The sequence below is a fragment of the Mchenga conophoros genome, linkage group LG2 (genome assembly GCF_057382185.1).
Source record: "Mchenga conophoros isolate Kocher_MC1m ecotype Shallow Benthic linkage group LG2, M_conophoros_male_GT1.1, whole genome shotgun sequence".
NCBI classification, from domain to species: Eukaryota; Metazoa; Chordata; class Actinopteri; order Cichliformes; family Cichlidae; genus Mchenga; species Mchenga conophoros.
In genome coordinates, this window is record NC_140527.1 from 23,887,457 (window position 1) to 23,912,676 (window position 25,220).

At 42.8% G+C, this 25,220-nt stretch overlaps 1 protein-coding gene across 7 annotated transcripts in view; it reads left to right on the forward strand.

The window, feature by feature from the left end:
* Window positions 1-209: 209 nt before the first annotated feature.
* The window catches only part of LOC146581983 (rho guanine nucleotide exchange factor 9), a 43,390-nt gene continuing 18,379 nt past the window's right edge, over window positions 210-25,220 (forward strand). For 3 of the 7 annotated variants that reach the window (XM_085289158.1, XM_085289176.1, XM_085289186.1), the window contains exons 1-5: window positions 210-467; window positions 1,803-3,484; window positions 5,483-5,821; window positions 6,615-6,741; window positions 6,829-6,938. In XM_085289158.1, the coding sequence (XP_085145284.1) occupies window positions 1,877-3,484; window positions 5,483-5,821; window positions 6,615-6,741; window positions 6,829-6,938 (2,184 nt within the window). In that variant the 5' untranslated portion in view covers window positions 210-467; window positions 1,803-1,876. Of the gene's footprint in view, window positions 468-1,802; window positions 3,485-5,482; window positions 5,822-6,614; window positions 6,742-6,828; window positions 6,939-20,691; window positions 21,396-25,220 lie in introns of those variants that run through there. The other 4 variants (XM_085289168.1, XM_085289193.1, XM_085289202.1 and 1 more) reach the window with 4 other exon arrangements.

Consider the following 25,220-nt stretch of genomic DNA (forward strand, 5'->3'; position numbering starts at 1 on the left):
TGAAATGTTTCCAGCATAATTTAGCTCTAAACGCGTTGTTATGAGCCTGTTTAACTCAAATAATTACAGCTGCTCTGCTGGTGTGCAGGCATGTGTGTCTAGGTGTGTGTGTGTGTGTGTGTAGGGGGTGTTGGTGTGTGTTTCTCTGTCTGCGTGAGAGCTTTATCACAAATCAGAGTGTCGGCGTCTGCAGAAGCTTACAGGGCAAGAGTTCACCGGTTTGTCCAACTCGTTCTCGGAGTCTTGAGGATAGCGGACGGACTTCACAGGCAACAAAAAAGCCCCAAAACACACGTGATCGGCAAAGGAGTCGCTGCAGTCCACGACTTAACTCATGGATAGAAGTTAAGCCCGCAGAGGACGGCGGATAAGTCTGGCTGACGTTAATAGCGACTGCTGTTATTGACTTTGACGACAGCAGCGACGATGCCTGTTTGACACGGAGGGGGGAAGCTTTCTGCTTTCAGGTAAGTTGTGAGCTCCAACAGCTAACTTCTCTTCAGGAGGACTTGTAAGGGAGAAAAAGACAGTTCGTTTTTCGCGGGTGTTACTTGACAAGCAAGTTTATGAAGTTCGTGAATTTCACAGCGAAGCCCACATCGGCTGACTTTTGCGCTATTTCGACTCCTTGTTTTCACTTTTTAAAACACTTTTGAGGTGGTTAAAAACTTAAAAGACCGTTTTACACTTCAGCCTAGCGTTAGGCAAACGTTAATTTTATTGACGCCATTTTTTTTAAAATGACTTAAACGCCCAGTGCGGCAGCCGTCTGTCGTTCACTGACAGCGGGGTAGAGCGAGCTGCTGGTGCCCTTAAAACTTTTGTGACACAATAAATACTGAAAGCCAAAACTTAGTGAAACTTAGTGTATATCTCATTACAGTATAACTACCAAGCAGGGTGTATAACACTGAGCAAAACTCATAATGCTGCTATCAGAGAATAACAGTCTTTTAAAGCCATTTAAAAAAAGTACATGAACTTTTCTGTTTAAATGCTAAAATAAATACTAGCTAATGTGTGTAATTAGACAGCGCTTGTAAAACTGTCATTTCTTCTTTTTCTAATTTTTTTTTAAACTTTTTGCGCAGCTACTGTTTATTTAAATAGCCCTCTGAAAGGCTTATCAGTAAATTGAATTGTAAAATTGTGCTGAGAGGCCAGCTTAATTGAAACGCATCTTTCGTTGTGATCTGAGGGAACAACAAAGATTTGTGCTGGGGGGCCTCCAATTACACAAAATGCTTCCATACATTTAAAGGGATTACAGTAGAAGGGGGTGCTATTAGCATGTGGTGGGTTCGCTGTGTCACCGAGCATCTTCTTCCTCAGAGGGAGCTTATCTGAGCTCTGATGATGTCACAGCTGGAGCGGTCCTGAAATAACCACACATCTCTGTAGTGGGTGTTTCCATGACAACACATCCTCTCGGTTTAAATGGTGGATGGCAACTGTGTCGTAAATAATTACTTTGAATAATATGGGCAAAATACTGGGAAAGTGGGGAGCTGGGTGTTGACTTGTTGCACAGACGTCTGCCTCTCGCAATCACAGAATGAGACTTTGAATACTGTCATGGCGTTTCAGTATTTAAGCTCATTGTATTGGTTATTCTTGAATGTTTGACCTGCGAATAAAATTCAGTTTATTTAATATCCTCCGCTGATATTTCCCAAATTTGTGGTGCCCATCTACAGGCAGGCATTCTGAGCGAGTTACATTGGAGTAAGGATGATATAAAATGACAAGGCAGTCAGTTTAATGTCAAACTCCTGAATAAAAATGTGGTTTTGTTCCTCTAGGTGATTGAGAAAGGGAAGGGCCTGAAACATGATGTCCATTGGAACTGATAGCTGACACCGTAGAATGAGAGAGGATGGAGCAGACAGGCAACCCTGCCCTTGAGAGCAACAACCCTAATGGGTTTGTCAACCGAGTGTTTAATGTTTCTCTGGATGTGGAGAATGAGACCAGCAGTGTTTATATTCAGGAGACTGGAACAGGGCCTGCAGAGGGGCAGGGAGAGACCCAGGCTGCCTCTTCTCAGACCCCTGTCAAGGACAGACAGGAGGTCAACAGGAGGCCTCGTGCCACAGGGGGCATCTGGAGGATCCTGAACCGAAAGCGAGCTGTCTCAGAGCTGGAGAGGAGACCCCACTCCATGATTTTGCCTGGGGAGGCTTCCATCCCGAAACTCTCATTCGCTGACAAAGTTCGATCCTTCAAGAAGCTTAAATCCCCGGCTGTATTCAGAGGGAAGGCAGGGAAATTGTCCACTGCAAAGTTTACCAGCTCTTTGGTGGATGAGGAGTCTTTCTGCCGCGATATTGGCACACCTCAGCAGCCCAGTGGTGGCACGCTTAGACAGCGTGGCCAGAGGCATTCATATGCTGGCTATACAGCACAGTTTGACTGTTTGTTTGAAGACATTGACCTCTCAACTTCTATGGATGGCCATCAATCCACTATAACGGGCGAGGCTGTGACTCAGAATGGCTGCAAACCATCTGAAAAAGTTTCTTATACTAAAAGAAGCCACAACAATTCAGCCAACTGCAACAAAACTGCTGCAGCTTGTGAAGAACTAAGCACTAGAGATAGCCCGAGGACCCACCGGAGTGGAGGAAGGAGGCACAAAGATGTGTGGAGTTACCTGAGGAGGATTTCCCTTTTGGGGAAGACCAATCCTGTGTATTCAGAGAGGAGCTTTGACTCTGAGCTTCCCTCACTGGACAAAACAATAGACTCAGACTATGGCTCTGTGGACTTTGAGAGTGTCAGAGACTTTCAGCCACCTCCCCCAAAACAGTCGGACACCAAGGGGCACTTTGGTGGTCTCTTCAAATTTTTCAACAACTTTGCAGAGACAGCTAGACGATGGCGAACAACATCACGCTCCTTCTCTCCTCCGGAGGGGGAGAAGACTCCGATGAGCTCCCCACGGGCCCCACAGCGCGCAGTGGACAATGTTCACAGTGTGTCTCTGACACTTCACAATGAAGGACTTCCAACATCCCAGCCTACCCCTTCATCACCAGTGACTAGTAAATTCTTACACTCCAATAGCTTTAATGGTGACACTCCAGCACCTGTGACAGGTGGACGATCACCTCCAGTGGTCCTTAAAGCCTTTAGGCCCTGCTCAGGACCTCAGGCTGTCAATGGCCTTCAGAGTTTTGAAGTTACAGACAAACCTGCTGACAGAGAGACAAACCTCCGGTCCAAGGCCATAGTAGAAAATCATGTCCCTCATTTAGGCTTAAACACGGAGGCTGAAAGTGAAGCAGAAGTTGAAAGGGACCAATCAGATTCTCTCTGTCAAGAGGAAAATGTAGCGGGACAGACAGGAAATGAGCAGGATTCCCAAGATGCTCCGCTTGACTCCCACCAGATACAGGAAGTGAATGTCCAATCACAACAAGGTGATAAAGAGAGCACAACCAATAGCGTACCAGCATCAGATTCCACAGAGGAAATATTTAAGGTAGGTAACTTTAAATAGCTAATGAGCCACCGAATTCAAATGAATGCATTCAGTAAACAAGTGTATACTTTGTGTTGTTAAACCACCTTTGGTTTTCTGTTATTTTTTAGACAAAGGCATTTTCATGTGTAAAGGGTCACGTTTTTATGCCATAACTACATTCCATTGCAGGCTTTTATTCACAATATTAACACTGCCAGAAGCATGCGTCATGTCATTACTTCATAAATGCTGGAAATATCATTTATGTAACTGCTTTAATCATGGTCATTCTTTTGCTTCTGAAAAAACAACAAACATAGAAGCTAAAAGGGACCAGGGGTGATTTGGTTGCATGCAGGTAGCATACGTGTCAGGAAAAAACAAAAATCATTCAAAGAGCTAGACTATGACATGATTTGGGCACCTGCTTTGCAGTTGTCCTTTTGCCCCATCTGTTGGAGAAAAGAGGAAATAGTAACTGTAAAGGTGCACAACATCATAGTGGAGGAATTTGGCCTTTTCTTGCTTAGTCGGCCTTTTGTAGCCTGCAACAAAACCCCACGTTTCCCACAGAGCCAGGCGTGTGTGTGTGGGACTGCGGCAGCCCAGAGTTCTGTGACATCCGCGCATCATGACAGCACCCTTCCCTTCTCACTCCAGTGGCAGAATTAGTCATCTCCCTTCTAGTCACAGCAACGAGTCAGGACATGTTGGCCCCAGCTCCTAATGACAAAATCAGATATGACATCTCAGTACTCAGCACACTTTCATAGGGGCTTATTATGCAAAGGCAAGGGCTTTGGGAGCATGTGTTTTGGGAAGGGTGCTAATGTTTGGTCCCACTGTAAATTAGCAGGGTTCTACGCTGATACCACTCTTAAATGGAAAGATAATAGGGGCAGAAGGAGGAATTAGCAGATAAAAATAATTCATGTTTAACAGTATTACAAGATGTAACTTAACTTGAAGCCTACTGAAGAATTTCAAGATGGAAAATGTTTTGAGCCTTAAGAAGGGCAGAATTTCACTTATTTAACCCAAATCTTTTTAAAGGGCTTAGTAAACCTGCGTGTGTTGAGAGTTCTGCTTTTTGAAGTCAGTGAAAAACTAAACAAGTAAGCCTTAAAAGAGCTAGCTGAAATCTGTAGGGTGATAAATGTCAGCCTAATTAAGGTTCACAAGCCAAGTAGCTGTGGCATGAAAATGGAATAAAACACAACTTCATTTTTTTGCAGAACTGTTTGTGCCAAATGTGTACACAGATCAGCAGTAGAAGAGAAACTGCAAACACTGATTATGTATTCACACACTGACTTAACTGCAACCCACTGGCTTTGGGGGAACTTGTTTCCCTACTAATACAAGTACCATAATACTTAAAGCCTTGCTTCAAGTATTGTGGTACCTCATTAAGTGAAATTGATCTATTTAATTCAGCCGTGCACTCATGATTTTGAACGTGAGAGGCTGGTAGTTACAAAGTTTTTGCTGCTATCAGGTTTGTATCACCTGCTGTCAAGGTGATACAAACCTGACAGCAGCACAAATATGTTTTGGCCTGTCATCAAGATAAGTTATTGAATTAACACAAGTTTGGCAAGAGCATTGCACATGGACAGCAAAAACTGTGAAGCTGTGTACACCGAGCTTTGCTAAAAAGAGCGTTACAGCTCAAAGTTGTGCCAAAATAATTTGTCACATTTACACTGCAAAGCCCTGTTTAGGGGACGTGATGGCGTGTGACAAGAAAATCCTTCTCAGTAATCACAAATTATTTAAAAATGAAATCCACATGTCTGTTGTGCTGATGTTTCCCTTGATTTGCCAACAGTCTTGTCATTCAGTTACCTACTGATCCACTGCAATTAAGCTACTGGGTAGAAACTTTTAAAATAAAAAAAATTTGAGGTATATTTTGTTGAACCTGCAGAGACATTTTTCTCAATTCCCTACACAAGAAATGTATTGTTGCACCTTTATCTGGGCCAAACTGCTGAGTATCTGTGCCAATCGCAGCTGTGTGAGCAGATTGCCAGCCAGACAGGCTGCAGTGTAAGACAGCCTGGCCCGGCCTTGCCCCACTCGAGCACAGAGAAGACCTCTGTACCTCAGAAGCGCTTGCGCCCTCGTCCTCGCCCGGCATCAGCTGTCCTGGACCTTTGGAGACCCAACCCGGACCGAGATCTCGACAGCCATTACAGTGAGGTCGGCTCACTTTCCCGAAGGAGACGCAGGCCTGCTACCACAGTGCAACACTCTCTGGGGCAGAGAGGGATGACTTCCCGCGCCAGGCCTTGCTCTGTCATAGAAACCAGTGTTACTAGGGAGACGCAGTCCACGGAACTGCATCACAGAGTAAGATGTTAAACTCACTAAAAGCAAACATATAAATATGAACATAGACACGACAAGTAGTCCCATATATATACCAACACATGCAGCTATATAAAGTCTATGTAGGTGTGTCTATTACACATAAATATATCTCATTTTTACACTGAAAAAGGGAAAATAGGTAGGCCAAGTCTCACTAGTAGTCTCCACCAACTCACTGACAAATATAGCACAAGCCCATAATGAATCAAAGACACACCACAGACTATGAAGGGCATCCCAGTACTAACCCAGTATTTATATACCACTCACTGTTTAGCTGCAACAATGCTCAGCCTCTGCCTGCATTTTTGGATGCAGCTTTTATCCCTAGCTCTCATACTCCCTTTCTGCCTTTCTCTCTCTCTTTCTTTCTTTTTACTTTCTTCTGTCCTCCCTTGTGGTTCCCCTTTCTCTCTCCTTCACTCTCATTCTTTTTCTGTGGCCAATTTTCTGCCTCATCGCTTCCATAAGCTCTACCTCTCATTGCCCTAACTCAGAGTCAGTTCATTTTAACCTGAGAGACTGCCTGGTTGGCATGATGTATAGTCTCTCATGGTTTGCTGCAGGGCATGCACACTGACCAATGCACCAGAATAGACTTGCTGGATGTGAAATACTTTAATTCTCTGCACAAAAAAAGAAAAAAAAGGGGGACAAGGCAGTAATGTGAAGGGCAGGAGAGAGTGTGCATTCAGCCTTGTGTGTGTGTGCGTGCATCTGAGTAACCGTGTATGGAATATTTGAGGTGTCCTGACTAGTCAGTGTTCTCCAGGCCTTGTCTCGCCCCCCGGGTGTGTCACCGTTAGAGCCCCCACACAGGGCGTCTCTCCAGCGGTGTCGCTCCCTGCCTCTCCCCCCCAGCACTCTCACTGCATTGGCCCTGCTCCTGCCACAGTCAGGTATTGTTCCATATTTTTATTCGTTTAAATATGCAGATTGTTAATTGATGTATGCTCAGTTCTGCATGTCTTCTTGTCTCTATCCAGCAGACATGGGGCAGTCCTCATCTTCAGTGCGCCTGCGGTCTGGAGGTTCTGGTAGCTGCAGGAGGAGGAGGCTGTTAAGACCTGGGTCAGAACCGCTACAGGTCAACATAGTGAGTATAATATACACACGCTTGCAAATAATGGCATTGCGTAATTTTATTTCTTTTATTTCCTTTTAGACTTTTCAGGCCTTTGGACAGATTTATTTAAAAAAAAAAACACTGCACACAGTGGACGGTATGATGACTGATAGCTTCTCTCTGATACCGTTAATATTGGAGTTTACAAGGCGTTGCTCAGTGTTTCATCAGATAATGAAGGGACTGATCCGTGAAGATGGTGGCCACGTGGATTAATGTCACGCAGTACTCTTTGGCCATTACTCATCCTGAGTTGCACACCCAACATTTCAGATGTGTTGTTTAATGTGTCGAGTGCAATTCACTCAGACCAAATTGTTAATTTTCACAGCAGATAGAGAAATAGCAGTAAATTCTAAATAATACTCTTTGCATGCTGGATTCTCTTAAAACTGTCTAGAGTGTCAGTTGTGTAAAATTGGCTGTAGAGTATGCTGGAATAACGCTGCTCGGGAGGTGAAACCAGGCATTTCGGAATCGATGCTTTGAAGTGGAAGTGGCCTCTAGAGGATTCTAGTGAAAGGAGATACAGAGTCTTCTGATACATCCTGACAGGGTAGTGGCACACATTTCTAGTGCTGGGTCCAGCAGCTCTACTTACAGAACTATAATGCACAAGACAAACACTGTTTTTTGTTTTGAAAAATATTAAGACTAAAAATAAAGTGTCAGGAAACCACTCCTCTTTTTGATACACGTGACCCAATATAGCAAACAGTGCCCAAAAAGGGTCTGCAAACCTTTTCATACGTTGTCTGGTTGTCTTCTTTATGTTATTCTTTCTACCCCCAAACTTGCCATGATTTGTCTAACTTTGAGCAACATTTTAGGGTTTTTTCTACCACTAAAATTATGCTTTTAGCTTTTTGACACAAAAAAGGAAAAAATTAGGTTCACTGATGTTTGTTCCTTTTTTAATATAACTGTGCTTTTGTGGGTACAATCCAAGTAGAAATGACTTTGGGTCTAATGAAACTTTTAATAATTTGCTCACATTACTTTTTCCAGAATGTTTTAATCTCTCTGCACTCCCAAACTCACTGTTCCTTTCACCTCTGTGCATCATTCATTTATTGTAATAATTAAAGTGCTTTAATCTGAAGCGCATCTGAGTAGCTAATTTCCAATCCTCCGCTGAGATTTCAGGTTCCAAGTCTTTGTTCCATGTGTGTTCAGTTTTTCTAGGTCTCTAAAGGACTCGATATAAACTCGTAAAAGATATTTTTTCCCCAGAAACAGTCTTTTGTCATCATTATTTCGACAAGTGTAGTGAGTGAATTATGTTTGTGTTTTTAAAAAGCTCAAAATAAAAAAAAAGGCTTCTTTTCAGATCAGATGTATCCTTCAGTTCTTTAACATCACAGTTTGGATGAGACAGCTCTTAAGCCTTTTCATTGCTTTAGAGGGCCAAAATTTGAATGTAGAATCTGCATTTCCTGCGGTGTAAAACCGGTTAGACCACACTGTGACAGTCTCTTTGTTTTAAAGATTTTTCTTACATTATATCAGAATGGAGCTACATGTTTAAAAGTCAGCTTACCAGCCTGCTTTGGGGTAAATATGGAAACTTCAACGAATATTATTTATTTGTAGTATCAGAAAAGTATTTTTTTATTTTACTCAGAAATCACATAATTCAATGCTTTTAGTTGCAAAGGTATATTGCTACAAGTTGCATTTTCCACATCAGTCTCAAATTTCCAGTTATTTACAAGCAGTCAATGAGGACTGACTACAATATATGAATTACATTAAGGAGTCTCTTCTCATAGCAGTAATGCTGTCTGCTCAGCTGCTGAATTATGATCCCCGGGCTTTCGGTCCTGGCATGTCTTCCCATTGAAATTTTGTAAGCTGTGCCTTTGAAGAAGTGACACTACTGCATTTATAGGCTTTGATTATAACTTTTTTCTCCTGCTGATCTAAATAGTGTTTGTGAAACACTGTGCACTGTTGCCATGACACTCACTGGCTCCAGTTCATCTTCTTGCTTCTATCTTTAGGCAGCCTTTTTAAGCGTGAGCTAAATAGAGAAAGTGTGTGGGTGAGAGAGAGAGAGGCAGAGAAAAAGGGGTGGGAGAGAAAAGAAGAGAGATGCTCCCTTTGTCGTGGTCCTCCCCTGGGGTAGGGAACATGGACACATAACACTGGCAGTGTCTTATGTGTGCGGTTGAGTGGTGAGAAAAGTTTATTTGGAGCAGGCTCAAACGCTGGGATCCAAATAAAATCAGTAACGATAGCTTTATTGTCATTATAGTTACTGTTTAACAAAATTTCATATGACTCCTTAAAAAGCAAAGGGGCGCATGGTGACTTAACCTGATAGTATATAGATGATTGATGGATGGATCTCTCCAGGTCTTCATTGTTAAAAAGCTCTTGTTTGTGATACAGCGTAGTGTATATTATAGTCTTCCTGTTTGGATGACTGGTAGAGGCCGGAGGCCGCAGGCACAGAGAAAGCATTCTCACTGCAGTGGATTAACTGCTAATGCTGACGCCTCTCTTCTCCCTTTCATTTAAATGGATTTCTCCCCCAGTCAACCTCCTCTCCTCGTCTCTCCTCTCTTCTCCTCTCCTCTCCTTTCCTCTCCTCTGACAAACTCTGGCAATAGGCGTCTTTAATTCCTATGCAGATGAGAGGACAGTTTCCTGTGTGTTACTAATGCTGTGCCTGAAGCTCTGCTGTCAGCTTGTCAGTGAAGGGGACTGTCTTATTAACAGCTTCATGCAGATTAAGAGTTTCAACAGAAATCTTCTATGATTAAGTTTGGGCGAACCTAGGTCTGTCTGGACATAATCATATTATGCAATGCTATCTATTTATTATGAACGCATGACTCAGCAGGCAGTGGTTAGCTGGGCAAGAAATGGAGCAATGATAAAAAAGGACAACGTCCTTATGCACACACTTAAACACACGCGGGGAGTAACAGTGCACAAAATTTCTGTTCACTAATTTAATCGGACACACTCGCAGATTTCGTTTGTATTTGCATCCTGGGTCTTTGGCCCCCATGTGATACACCCTCTTTGCAACCCTCTGATGCACACACACACTTCACATGCTCTTCTGATGTATTCAGTATTCATCTGTCAGGATGTATGAGTCATTGCATTGACAACTTCATTATTTGGTGTGGAATGAACAGCACCAGCTAGTGATATTTCTGTCAACCACACTATGAATGTGTAGCGTTTGTTTCACCCTGGGCTTTCTTTTAGAGTCCCAAGAGAGAAACCATGGGAATAGCTCCACCTCAAAATAACTGCACGTTTGTACAGTTTGCACTCAGAGCCAGTGGCGACCTAGAATCCTTTATCAGTGTTCATTCAGCATTGTTCCTCAGTCAAGGTGCTGTAACTTACCGCAGCCACCAGCTAATGCTGTTTTGTAGGACGCTGTAGAATCTGATAAATAGCAGTGCCACTGACTAAACCCGAGTAGATGGTTGTGTTAGAGCCTCCCCAGGCTGTTTCTTCTTAAGAATGATTTTCTGCCTGTCAGGTGTGTGCATGTTGTTGTTAATGGCGCATAAATGCCCATGTGACTGTGCTTACATGTATGGGTGTGTGTTTCTGCGTGTCAGCGAGTGAGGCAGAGAGGCTAAGGGCCTTTCTCTTATATAACTGAGGAGAGCGTTGCCTTCACTGTCTACAAAACCCATTTCCACTTTTCAGATGGCTGCACGTTCCCTGGGACTGGAAGAACAGTGCCTGCGTATTAATTCTCTGAGTCACTGGTGTATCCTGTTTTACAGTAGCTCCGCATTACACTCTGTATTTTGTCAGAGCATGCATGCCTGTGCAAGTACTGATTTGCGTTCATGCTTTCTTGAAAAACACTCCACCGTTCTATCTCTCAAACTGTGATATGTTGTTGACAGTGTGGGACAATGGAGAAATACTGGTGGATGATTTCAGCAATATCACAACATGCAGTCATTTCACCTATGAGACCGTTTCAGACCTAAAGGACTTAGGGCTTGTTATCCAGCACCAGTTGTAGTTCCATGTGTACAAGTCTTCCCTGGCTGATTTTACCCACAGCCATCACTATCCACTGCTAGTGCTACTGTAGCACCTTGAAGGTGCACTGCATTGTCCTGTATAATATATAAAACCAATTAAACTAAGTTTGTGAGAGAGACTTGTAATGATGCCAGGTTTAGCAGAGAAAGCTGTAATTTGAATCGCCTATACAGAAATAGGTTAGAAAATACAAATGTCAATAAATAAAAAGTAGCTAACTTTCAATATGACGCATATTCATAAGGAATATGTGTAAAATATATTTATTATATTTAACAATTTATTAAAAGAGCTAACCCTGGATGTATTCAGTTAATATTGATGGTCAGCTCTTTGAAACCCCTATGTTATCTGTGATTCTTTACTCTCTCTGTGCACATTTAGAGACAGTCTCTCTGATTTGAATTACTATAACTAACTTACTCTGCTGAGTGTTTGGAGTCTGAATAAAGAAATAGCTCCGGCCCTGGTCACTTTATCCTGCATTAAAATAATGAGACAGAAGCTAACTGTCTGTACAGTGTTCTCCTAGTTAGAATGTATCCTGCAGGCCTCTGTGAAAGATGGAGTGTATTTTTCTGGCAGCTGCCACTTCTTGTGTACATTATTTAGCTTAACTTTCTGCCTTTGACCTCCCTGACTCCCAGCTACGCCACATGCGGCATCAGAGAAAACCCTCCATCACATCCACGTATTATGCAATCTCCTTGTAGTTCTTCTTCTTCACCCCCCCCCCCCCCGTCTCGATCCGCCTCCCTTTCTTCATGACCTCAGCGCTCGTCATCCCTTCCTCCATCACGTCCATCTCTGTTTTCTCCTCTGTTCACATCAAGTTTTCTTCCCCCCCACTTCTTTCTGTGCTTGCTTACCTTCTCCCCCCTCTTCCTCTATTCCTCCCTCCAGGCATGTGAAAACACCTGCTTCCTGTGGCCTGTTGTGTGGATGTGAAAGCTTGTGTGTGAGCACAAGAGCACAAAGTTTTAGTGCGCATCCATGGCTGTGTGCAGTCGTATATTTTAGCTTTTCAATGGAAGATGGTTATCAGACAGCCTATTAAGTCTTTGATGGCAAGAGCTACCCTAACAAAACAAAAAAAAGAAATAAGGTGCTCAGCAACAGAAAACAAGCCAAACAAGCTTTCACCCAAATATGGTTTCACTGCAGAGTTTTGCATTTCAATCTGCTGTTCTGCTTTTGAACTCTTGTGGCGTGGAAGCAGTGAGAATGTAAAATCGTTTTCGCTCAGAGGACAGGTAGAGGTTTCTAACCATCCCTGCAGTTTGTAGCTAGTCGCACATCTATGGCATGCACTGTGTGATAGTAGATTAGAGTGAAAGCATGGACTCATCACTGCTAACTGCTGTCCCACAGACTATGTGAGAAATGTTTTACAGGAAAAATCTAAACATGGACGTTTTTTTTACTCCTGAAAAGCCGTGCCCAACAAGCATCGCATGCAAATCATCCTGAGTTGGAAAAGTCAGGAAGAACAGGAAGGCACTTCTCTCTACATGCTTCCGGGGGGGTCTGGGCTGCAGGTGGCACCCAGTGGCTCTGATGAATGGTGACAATAACACATGCTTACTACACACACAGCCAGCACAGTTGAGTGTAGTCAAGCAATGCCAGTTTTTACAACCAACCTAGCAAATGCCACTTGACTTTATCCCTCACACCTTAGCTGGGGTCTCTCCAGCGACGAGTCTGTGGGCTTCATGAAACCACACACTGACTCTCACGCTGAACAGAACCATAACTAAGAAACTGCAGTTACAACAGTGCTTCGTATTGGTTGCAATGTCTCAAAAGCTGCCTCACCATTACATACTTTGTTATGTTAAGTAAATATTTTAACAGAAACAGAGTTCTCCCCTATATTAGAAGACATTTGAAAGCGGTCATTTAAATGCATGTTTTATCACTGAGATGATTCAGGGAGGCAGCTTAATGAGTGAAAGGGATATCAAGATGATAATTTAATGGCATCATTTAATGAAATAGTCACTTCTGTTATCTTCGTTAATCGTCTTTAAAGAAACATTTTTTCTGTTTGGGAAATTACACGTATTTCTCAAAGAAGAGAGATGAAACTATCGTTACAACTCACATAAATGTGAAGCTACAGCCAGCAGCTGTGTGGCTTACAGCAAACAGTGACAGCTTGAACAAGTGCTTTCAATCTCATTAGGATTTTTTCTTAATAGAGGTGCGGGAGGATAATGCTGAGATTCATTTGTTTATTGCATTTTTGAAGCTATCAATGCACAATTAAATTACTCTGTGTTATACGGTTATGACAGTAGCGTGGTAAGCTTCTGTCACAGAAGTGCGGAAAACAGGTGAGGCGTGCATCAAATGAGTTTCTAATTTTATATGTTTCAAAAATCTTCAAAGGCTTGCTTTCATTCCACAGAGAGACTTGATGTGGCATTCCCTAAGTTCAGCCTGTGTTTATTCAAAGACTTTCCGTCTTTAGTTCTGCTAGTGCTGCACAATGCTATGCAGTCTCACCAGGGACTGACCCAAAGACCACAGTCGCTGGACAGATTCAGTTTGTTTTGCAGTCTCAAGAACACACAGATACTGTATTGATTTGTGATTAAATAGCAATTCATTCTCGTGACTGTATCATGCATGAGCAGGACTATTTCTCTTGAAGCTATTAGGCCCTGGAGTGTTTTGATATCACTTTTGAAATATGTATCCGTGATTTTGTCTGCCCTACTTGGCATCTATCTTACTCTATTTCTCAAATCTCCGTGCGCTGACCCACTGACTCGACTTTACACTAAAAGCCAAATTGAGCTGAACGAATAAACAGCTGATGCCTGAACAATGGTGACAAAACTGCGTTCAGGAAAAGTCCAGCACTTTATTTTTAGGGCGCTTTTGTGGCTGAAAGGCCTGGGAGGAAGCAGGAAGTCAGTGTGGTTGCCGTGGGGATGGGAGGAGAAGAAAAGAATTGGAGCAGACAGAAGGGAAATGGGTGTGGTGGGCTTTGCCTCCTATTAACTAAATACCTACTGACCACAAACAGATTCATTTGCTAGCACTGAAACTTAGCAGTCTTTTTCAGAGAGAGGTCATAAGATAGTGGCGGCTTTTAACTAATCCAAAAATGAAAAGTAAGAATTAAAGTAAGTCTCAAAAGAGCTGATCCCAGACCAGCAAATGAGCAGCACTTGTCTTAAACTGATATCATGTAGAATCCAGCTTTTACCCTGGGGCATAAATTACTGGTTAATGTTCTGTCATATGCAGGGTGTTTTTTCCACATTGTGCAAGCCTTGTTCAAGGACGGCAGTTTTTACTTAGCTTTATTCTAATATTATTTAACCACCAAGTTGATATATAAACACGCACTGCATTAGCTGCTGTTCATTGGACCGACGCGTTTACACAGCTACCATATTGTTCAGGGGCATCAGTATCCCCTAATGTATTCAGACCTGTAGGAAAAAAGTCTGTCTACCTATTTTAAGCAGTTTATCTCAAACAGCACATGTTTAGTATTAGATTTAATAAGCATTACACGTGTTAGCAATTTACACTGTGACAGAAGAACAGCAGCAAAAGTGAAAGGGATGATTTACAAGATGGTATTGAGACCTGCTGTGATGTATGGTTTGGAGATGGTTGCACTGATAAAAAGAGAGGTGGCAGATCTGAATATGTTAAGATTTTCATTAGGAGTAAACGGACAAGAATATTAGAGAGACGGCTAAGGTTGAGTGGCTTTGAGACAAAGTTAAAGAGAAAAGGCTGAGATGGTTTAGACATGTGCAGAGGAGGGATAGTGGATATACTGCACAAAGGATGTTAAAGATGGAGTTGGCAGGCAGAAGGAAAAGAGGAAGACCTCAAAGAAGATTTGTGGATGTAGTTGAAGAATGACCTGCAGAGGGTTGGTGTGACAGAGGAGGACGGTAGAGTTAGGGTTAGATGAAGGCAGATGATCTGCTGCGGGAATCCCTAAAGGGATCAACCGAAGGAAGAAGAAGCAATTCACAGGAAATTTGTAAAGATGCTTAGGAAATGTAAAAATGCTCCTTAATTGCATTGAGTTGTTTGTCAAGTCTTTGGGTGTGTAATGACAGCAACAGTTGACTGAAAAGTCATGTGACTCACTGTGTTTTTATCAAGGCTGCTGTCTACTAACTTCTGGGAACTTACACAGTAAATGAGTCTGTGTGAATGACGCTTTCTACATGCTGTTACAACTTGATCACTTGCATGCAAATGGATTGTCAACAGTGTGTCATGGACATAGTTTGGGACTCGTTAGCAACATAACACAATATTTTACAAAAACTTGTCACCATTGGAATCTTCTTCCTTTGGTGCTTAGTTTTGACTTTTAATTTTTTTTTTTTTATTAAAACACAGTAAGCAGAAAAAACATTTTACAGTAATAATATCTTCAGAGAGTACAAAGTCACTGTGAACATGAACATCATGTTATAAGGTTGTATTGAACTCATTTTTTTTTTTTTTTTTTTGCCTGTCCCGTTTGGATCTTTAGCCATCAGAATTGTTGTCTGAAGGCCAAGAAAGATGCCAAGTGGATTTACTTTACCAAGTGGATCATCATGGCCTTGCCATATTGGTCCATTTGATTGACCTTTATTATAATTATGTATTTATTTTATTTTCGTTTTTTAAAGACAGGACAGACATGACTGGGGGATAGGACAGGGAGAAAGAATGAAAGAAAGAGAGGGAGAGAAAGAAAAATAGAGGGGAGAAGAGATGGTGAGAAAGGGGGGAAGAAAAAAAAAAAAGAAAAAAACAAACAAAACACCTGGATCAACCGTATGGAGATAAAAAACCAGAAGGAAAACAAAAACAAACAACAAAGAGCAACATAATAAAAACAACACCATCACAATAAACTAGCTAACAATAGATAACAGTAGATACTTTTTTAATTTCACCTGTTGAGAATGAAAAAAGAAAACAAGCAGAAGAAAACGAGAGCAATAGAGTAAACAACATCACGATGATATATGGGAATATAACTGTAAATACTAAATATTAAACATTATTATTGATCTCATATTAAGATCTGCTGAGGTCTAGACAATGGTTTTTTTTTCTTGTCAATAAACCCATAGAATAGAAAAAGGGTGCACTTTCTTTTTCACAACTCGATATACAAATGAATCAGTAGTTATATTCAGACCTACTGAGGCTGGATTTCACCCATTAAAAAAAAGAATTCCCACAATTTACCTTTTATAAATTTCACTCATCTCTCCTTCAAGGTCATCTTCTGATTGCCCTTTGGACTGCTTTCCACATAGATGCTATTTTTAGATCACTCTGCTCTGTCCCCTTGCACTTGTGTCATTGGTATGCACAGTGGATCTTCCCGAGTATGTGAAAACAGCAACATTTCAACTTGAATTTGAACCCTGAATTGTGTTAGTGTGGCTTAAGTAACCTATGTTTTCAGTGCACAGAAAGACTATTGTCTCCCTCAGATGCTGCAGTCTGACCCTCTAGAACGAATTAATACTGTACAACCCTGTGAATACTTCATAAAAACTATAACCATGGTCCTGGTTTTGCTTCTAACCTTAGATGCAAATTTGAGGTTCACTGTAAAATTGCAAACCGTGCAGTGCAGGTAGTCGTGATGGGATCTAAATATAGCAGCAGTCCTGGAGAAAGTCCAGAGGTGCACGATAAGATCACCTTCGGAGTAGGATCGGATAAATACTGATCTGGTTTGGTTTTTAATGTCTGTAGGCAGAATCCCAGAACTTCCTAATTGTTACTCGGGTAAATATGAAAGGCAGTTATTTGTAGATTAGTAAAATAGACCTTTGTTTGTGTGAGCTGTTCTCTCATGGGTAAAACATGTCCCAGTGAAGTGGGGAGCCAGCAGCTGCTTCTGTGAAAGCGGTTCAGGGTCATTTTCACATGAGAGGATGAAGAGTGATGTCACTAAATTGACTGTCAGTTTGGTTTAGTGGTTGACAGTCCTGAAATTGGTGCAAGTCATACGACTGAGCTGCGTCTGTGCTCGTTCCCTAAGTAATGCACATTCACTAAGTGTAATTTCAGACTCATTTAACGTAATTCTCTGCCAGTGGGAAATATTCTGCCGTTTATACCATCTTTTTTTTTCTTCTGTATATGTATGAGTATATTAGCATTGGTGTCTGTGCAGATTTAGACTTTCAGATGTGACCTTTGTTGTCTAAATGTCAGGGAGATTGGAGAGGGAGCCCACAGAGGTAGGGTAGGCTTATGTAATCTCCTCACTCTGTGTTGCACACACACAAGCAGAGAGAAGGGGGGGAAAAAGCTTGTTTGAGGACGGTTGTCATATCTCAGCTGTGATGCCTTGTATGGCTCTCTGTTCTCTGAAAGCCAAGCTTTCAGGAGCCATTGCTTTTATCAGCATGTATGTGCAGAAAGTGCCCTGGAAATTATTTATGGCTTTAAAAATACTGATATATTGCACTCCTTTGGTGTTATTCTCTTAAAATTATTCTGAGGTCTTTTGATTCATTCCAAAGCTCACAGCTCAATGTGAAGTTAGAGTGTAGTTTGGAAAGGGAGTGTGTATCCGTGTGTAGGATGGTTGACTAGGGAGATGGAACTGAAGTGATTCTCCTATGTTAATTTATTCACAATCACGTTGTGCTCCACTCATAATCTGCCAACAATCCCGCAGGCTGGGATGTGCTCATGTTCATCTAAGGTATCACTGTGAACATGAAGGCCAAAATTATGTGCATGCCAATGGCAAACACGTGCATCAGATCGGAGCTTGGGCCATTTTGTCCTGTCACTTTCGATAAACTTAAAACAACTCAACACTGAAAAACATTGCACTGCACACCAGACACTAGTCTCCTTTAGGTCTGAAAGGCTGCTCTGTAGTTGTAGTAGTTGTTCCTCTCTCTTTTTCAGAGGACTTCACCTGTTTCCTGCACAAACTTCTAGCAGTTAGAGTTGATTTTGATCCGCAGAAACTTAACAGAACAACCCCACAAGCACAGCCTCCTTTTCAACCATTCAATCAATATGCTCAAAATGCTCCAGTCACACTAAAAGATATCAAACCACAGCTGCACTTGTTTATGTTGGCCATGGGTGTAAAACGCTAACTAAGCTAGCAGTAACAGCAGTCTGTGTTTCACATATTTCTGTTGCAAATGTGACAGTTTAGAATATATTGCTACTGACTTTTAAATACTTTATTTCTACAGTGGGCTGCTGTTGAAATCCTCCTCATTTCCCAGTGACCGTAGAGTCAGAAAGTTGTTCTTGAGTTTTGTAACTTATGCTTCACCGAATCACAACAGTAATCATCTCAAGGTACTTTACAGTGTAAGCTACAAAAATGACAGAAACGAGAAATGAGCAGGCATTTGGCAACAGTGGAGAGAAATAACTCCAGCAGAACCAGGATCAGGGAGGGAGGCCATCTGCCACGAGCGGTTGGGGGGGCAAAAAGAAAAGCACAGAGATCACAAGTAACAAACAGGACAACACGCAAACAAGAGGAGAGAGAAGACAGAGAAACGACATGCAGTTGTGGCATCTAAGCACATTTGGTGTCGAGGGGAGGGGATCGAAGGAGAAGTGATTTACAGGGAGCCGCTGAGCCAGTGTGGGCGGGAGATTTGTGATCTCCCTTTCTAGTGCCTGCACCTTCAGTTATTACTACTACAGAAACATAATTTAAGACTATGATGATGTCACATGGCCCATTATGGCCTTTAAAATACACTTTGGGGTATAATTACAGTTGTTTTTTAAAATATCCTTTATTTTTGGGAAACAGTTACTATGATCTGGTTCTTTTACAAGTGATGTATATTGTTTAGTTTTTCGCAACTCTAGCTGGGGGTCTGAGGTCTACCAGCACTGTCAGGTTTGACATATCATGTCCATAAATCCATGTTTGCATAGATCATTGTCAAACAAAGCACATCAAATACCCAATCATTTGATGTCTAAGATATTAAAATGTAAAAACGTCCAATGGGTGATTTCTTTTAATTAGGCACCGCTTGGAACTGACATTTCCTCCGTGAGATCAGTTTCAGCCTTTTTATTGCAGCAGGCAACTGAAATAATTTTTCAAAAGTGGATACCAGTGCTGAAATTTACACGTTTGTCCCTCTGGAGCCATTAGTTTTATAAATCCCATTAGCTGCTTGAAGTTTCAAAGTTTTCCAACTGACCCATCACTTCTATCTAAGGAAACTGATTTATTACACAATTTCAACCACTGGATACATTTCACAGGTATTTCTCTTGATTTAAAATTTCTATGAAGTCAAATTTATAACTTAGAAACCTAAGCACCTAAGAGCTTCTTCTTTTCAAGTAAAATAAAATGATGGCAATGACACATACAGCATGTTCATTAACGTTCATGTAGTACCAGTTTTCCCCTTTTTTCCCCTCAAAGCACTTTTTACACTGCAGGCTGCATCCACAGATACATTTTCAATGCTAACACACATCAGGGGATTCTTGGGGTTCGGTTTCTTGCCCACGGTCACTTCAGCATATAGATCCAGGAGCTGGGGATTGACTCACCAATCTTCTGAAAACTATGCAACCCACTCTAAATCCTGGGCCCCCATGAACAGGATATCTGTTCATGGGGGCAGATATCCTGTGAGAAATTTGCCACCAGTGAGGAGTGCAAGGGTCCACCCAAGAGACGTGACAAACCCCATAGAAATAGTGAGACTACTGAAGACTTGTACATGGTTAAACGTGTATGATGTAACAATAAAGTCATTCAGAAAAAATCTAGTTTAGTGGAAAAAAATTTACTTTGTTGCAACTTAATTGATTAATACTACATTTGTGGAGGCATCTTCCATTTTAAAAAAGCAACAACAGCAACAGGTAATATTAAAACTGTACAGAAATTGAAAAAAAAAATAATTGCAAGGAAATGGTGGTCTTAATTTTATCTCTGCCCTCTATAGAGAGTAGTGTCAGTGTCCTTTTATGTAAGGAACTCTTTCTTTATGGATGCACTTCCTTTGTTTTTGGAGCACTTTATTAGATACTAGAGCAAAGGTAAGTCTGCATCAGGCAGAATTATTGTAGCATAGATGTGGCTTGGACTTTGAACTGCATATGCAAAAAAGGTTGCACTGCAAATGAAAGAAATAACTTTTAAGGTTAGCTCCACAGAGTACATCTAGTCCAAGTTCTCCAGTTAAGTGCACGCTGGACCGGTCTTCACACGAACTTAGAACTTAAAACTTGAGGTTCATCTCTTGAGGTTCATCCACTCCAGCAGGACTGAATTGGACACCTTTGATCCCCGAGAAACCGTTGCATGTCCGAGAGATGGCACCTTTAAACGGTCTTCTTGCATCAGTGAGGTGCGCCCGGTGCACCAGTGGTAATGCAGAAAGTGCATGTATTTGAATATCAAACCAGCTCCTGTCGATGAATCTGCTGCCACTGATAAATTGGCAGACATTATGCCAATAAAATTATAAGATGGTGATCACTTTGAGGAACATGCATCCATTACTCTGACATTTATTCTCCTTCATGCCGGGGTTGTTAATGGTAAATGATAAATCACCACGGCACCACCACGATATTTTTAGATGGGGTGGGAGATGAATGAGGTTATGATTCTGGTCTCAGTGGTCGATGTAGTCAGCGAGGGGCTGGCTGTGCCCCTCCCCCGGCTGTAGGTGATGGCTGACGCCGGTAGTCTAGCGGCAGAGAGCTGATCACTATTAACACAGGACCGCCTCTCAGGCTCACAGCCGTTCTCCCTGGTCCCCCACTCACCGGAAGGCAGCTCAGCAGCTGCGAACAGCCTGCGCACAGCCTCCCTCTTGTGTGCTCTGAGAATCTATTGGCCTGAGAGACGGTCGGGTTGAGGGAAGAGGCGAAACACCGGCAGGTGTTGACTAGCGGGGAGAAATCGCGGTGCAGACTGATGACGATGATGATGGTGAGGATGATGCATCTCTTCCCGTTATCTTTATGAATCGCATCGCGCTGTGTGGAGAGAAGTAGGGGCATCTTTTCGTCATTTCTTGCCTAACTGTAATGGAGGATTTCTGGTTGCTTTGAGGCTGCGTGTCTAAGTGTGGAGAGCTGAATACCGCCCGTAACTGAGAGCACAGCTCAGCATCGGCCCGCAGCGCTGCGCCATGGCCTTGGACGTCCAGACTTGCGCGGTGTTTACGGTGATCGCGGTTCTGGTGCTTGTGAACGTGCTGTTGATGTTCATCCTCGGTACTCGTTAAATGGATCTGCGCTTGGGGCCCGGTTCGCAGCGCAGCGCACTTTCACACAGGAGAGGAGAGAACAGCAGTGCGCGTTGGTCGAGAGCGGGGACACCCGGCGCTCCATCACGGCTACGCGTTGAAATGAATGACGTTGGTACAACATAATGTATTTCTGTTTCTTCCCACCACCCTACCACCACCCCCCACCCTCTCCCTCCTTCCAATCCTTCGTTATGTTTTGTGTCCTCCTCCCCCCCGTTTGTGATAGCTAGTGTTGTCTGGTGGTGGTCGTAGTTGTGCGGATACAGATCTGTGATGCGCTTACCTTTTTCTGTGGTGACTGGAAATTCATTTTCCCCGCATAATAGTATAAACATCTCCTCTCCAACCCACCTTCCCCAACCCCACGTCGATCTTCCCCTCTCCTCCATGTTGAATATTGTGGATTATGCGCATTGATGAATTTTATTCTATAATAATATGACTTTTAGATGGGAAATGAATGTGACGGTGTTTTTTAAAAATTATTCTAACAACGTCCTACTGCTGCATAAGGACTTGTTTTTTTTCCTCCCTTTTGTGATCCACTGTAGCCTCATCCACAATATGGCAGCTAATAGCTGTGCTGTGATATCTCCCCACAAGTCAGTGTGATATTTGTAGCAAATAGCGGTGCAAGTGAGAGGTTTGTGCTGCTGATCACACACTCTAGAGCATCATTGTAGTCTCAGCTGAACAGTAACCAACAGCATGGCAGGGTAGGCCTAATAAAGCAGGGCCTCATCACTCCAGGTTTCCCCCATTTTAGATTCAGCTAAACTGAGCTCCCATTTCACAGCCCCCCCCCCCATATTGTGCCCTGTTTTCTCTCTTGCACTTGTAGCACCTGTTTCTGAAGCCCACACGTTATGTCACCCAGGCACTAAATGGTGACTAATAAAAAATGCATCATTATATATTTCTTTCAGATGCAATGCAGTCCAAGTGAAAAGGCTTGTCAGCTGGAGATGACAAAAAAAAAGTCTTTTTCCTTCCATTCCCTTCCAAGTGCATCGCCATAGTCTAATAAAGGATTGGAGGCAGATGTCATGAATGTTGAATGAACGTCTGAAATAGATATTCTGAAAGCCCTATCCCAGAGCTGTCCATGACAGTCCTATTAATAGGGATGTTAGACTCACCAGGTTTTCTGAAGATACTGTATGTGCTTCCTCACACTCACTGCTAAGTGCTGTGTGTTTTCTGTGCGTGTGCAGTTAAGTGATAAATGTTGGACTGCAGGTGCTGTGAGATGTGTATTATGAACACAGATACCTCCATCACATGCTGTTGCATGAGGGCTGGTGTTTTCATCTCTGTGGCTGGTACAAACGCATAAACAGCATCCCCCTTTCGGAGACCCTCGCAGGACTGTAAGCATGCAAATCGTCGCAACGTCACAAGATCGTAACGTGCACCGCAGTGGTTATGGGTCACATGGCCAACAAACGGAGTGCTAATTACAGATGTGTTGCTCACATGTAAGTATGCGAGCATGTTAAGTGATGTGGGTGAGAGGTAGTCTCAAGTGGGTGTTATGTGCTGTGCCTTTTCAGTCTGCATCCTGCGCACATCCCGAGCATTCACACGTTTGTAATTCCACCAGGGCAGGTGCCTTCTAATAGAGTTCTGTTAAATGCTGTGCAGTCAGAAGTGTCAATGTGCAGATGGTGTGCGCGAGTGGGACAGCGGCGTGTGTGAGGATGTGTGTGCATTTCTCACCGGTTTTAAGCAGAGCATCTTTGATTGGCTCCCAGACTCGGGGTATAAGTGTATTACATAACAGGGTTGGCAGACACAGGGAGGACGGACCGCGAGACTCACTCGGTGCATTGGAATACACTACCTTGTTACTTTACGGCTCAGGCTCTCGCGGAGGACCGTCACCTATTCCAAAACAGGAGTTCGATTATCATGATCGTATGAACCGGACTTCTCCATGCATACACTCTCCGAACAGTTACATGCCACAAACATGGTAAGGTTGGCTAAAGGCGTATGTGTGTGTGTGTATGCGTGCTTGTTCAGGGATGCTATTGGTACTTTGGTGCAGCTGTGCTAAGGTTGGATACAGAGGAGGATGTTGGAATGCAGTGGCTTTGCCAGTGCAGTGAATGCTGATGTGTTGCGCTGCAAAGATGATATAAGCAAGTGAATCTGCTTTCTATTCATACACATTTCCGTGTCAGGCTCCATGTCTGTGCTCTGACATGTAACAGAAAGCACTGTCACAAACGCCTATATAAAGGGAAAGATTCCTCTGCATTCATTTGCATTGACCCAAATACGGGTTTTGCAGTTCAGAGATATCTGCTTAGCCCTCTGATCTTTCATGTAGGAACTGCAGTGTGCCCATAATGATGACATAGGTCATGACAGCTGATAGACACACATGTAATGATGAGTATGATGAGCAAGCCCTCTCTGTGCTTGGCTCTGTGTGTTTACTGTATTATCCAGCTAGGTATGGGGCCGTGCTTAGGCGGGAACGGGGGAAGATTGATTATGTAATGCTTTTAATTTATTCAGACATGTAGAGGGAAAAAAGGATGCAATATATTGGAGAGGGCAGTACTGATCTCATTAGAGAGATGGAGGGATAAACGGAAAGAACTGAGGAGGGAGGAACACTGTGAATGGATCTCCATCCCTCTTTCCTTTGCTCTTTCTGTCTGTTGCCCGTATTACAGCAGATTGATGGGGACAAGAGAGATTGCACTTGTAGTGAATGGGGCTGAAAATGGAGTGGTGCTGGAGGGACGACGAGGGGGTGGGAGGGCAAGAAGCAAGGCTGACCTCAGTGCCAAGGCTCATCTCTTCTATGGGCTTCTTTTTATGGTGTAAGTCAAGTGGAGCTGATTTGGCTTCCACTAGTTATTCCTTCAGGTGTTTTTTCCCTAATAGATCATTTAAATTCCCTTTCCTGAACCAGCAATGATTTTTTAATGTTTTTGAGCACTACTTATTGATCCTGTTTCCATGGCAGCGTGACACATGTTTTTGCGGTAACCCTCCTCTCTTCCTGAAGTGGAGCGCTTTGAGATATAGGCTACAGCTATTGTTACCCCAGCTACCTGTCCAAAGTGATGCCTGGCTAAACATCTTTGATCTCCGAACTGTCTGCAGAGGCCCGTGCTGTTTTCCTTTGCATTTTTAGATTTAATTTGAAATTGCAGTTTGTGATTGATTTTAATATTTAATAGCTGAGTGACACTGCAGTTATTCGGTGGTCACTCTTTGTGTGTGACTACTCTCTCACACGCGCACACGCGCCTAAATGTGGAAATATTGTGGTGCACCCTGAAATGTCCTTGCCTCATCCCATCATCTTGTCAATATCAGTGAAGCATCCTCATCTGTCACCATGACGACGGCTGTTCTTTCACTTCCAGGCATGGAAGTCCGTCCCTCCCTGTATTCACTTCTCTGCCCTGATTGGCTTATAGCCCCTGTAGCTGTCTCAGTAATCCATCAGGGTGGTGGTCTTGTCTACAGGTTGGAGGGCCCATGTAGCTTCTGAGTTTGACACATGCACACACTGTGTTGTTTCTTATAGACACACTGCAAACTCACTGCATCGGCAGGAAGGTAGAAAAGCAATTTTGTGCTAGACTGAGGTAGAGGTAGGAGGGTCATTTTTGTCTTTTACAATAGACAAAATAATCTTAGATAATTAAAGAGAAAAAAAACAATTAGCTAAACGTATAAAATGAAAGTAGCTCAATAGGATTATGCAAAGGCCTTAAGAGAAGTAAGGAACTAATTTTGTAGCCATCCCTGTGACAGCTATTTCTGCAGGCCTTTGATAAGTCCTTACCTAGAGCCACAGCATCCCTTGTCAGGGTTGGTTAGCGCTGGCTGCTCTGCCCACAGCCCCAGGGACTGGATGCGTGGTTAAGCTCCGGACTGGAGAATGCTGATGAACACTACTGTGGAGAGA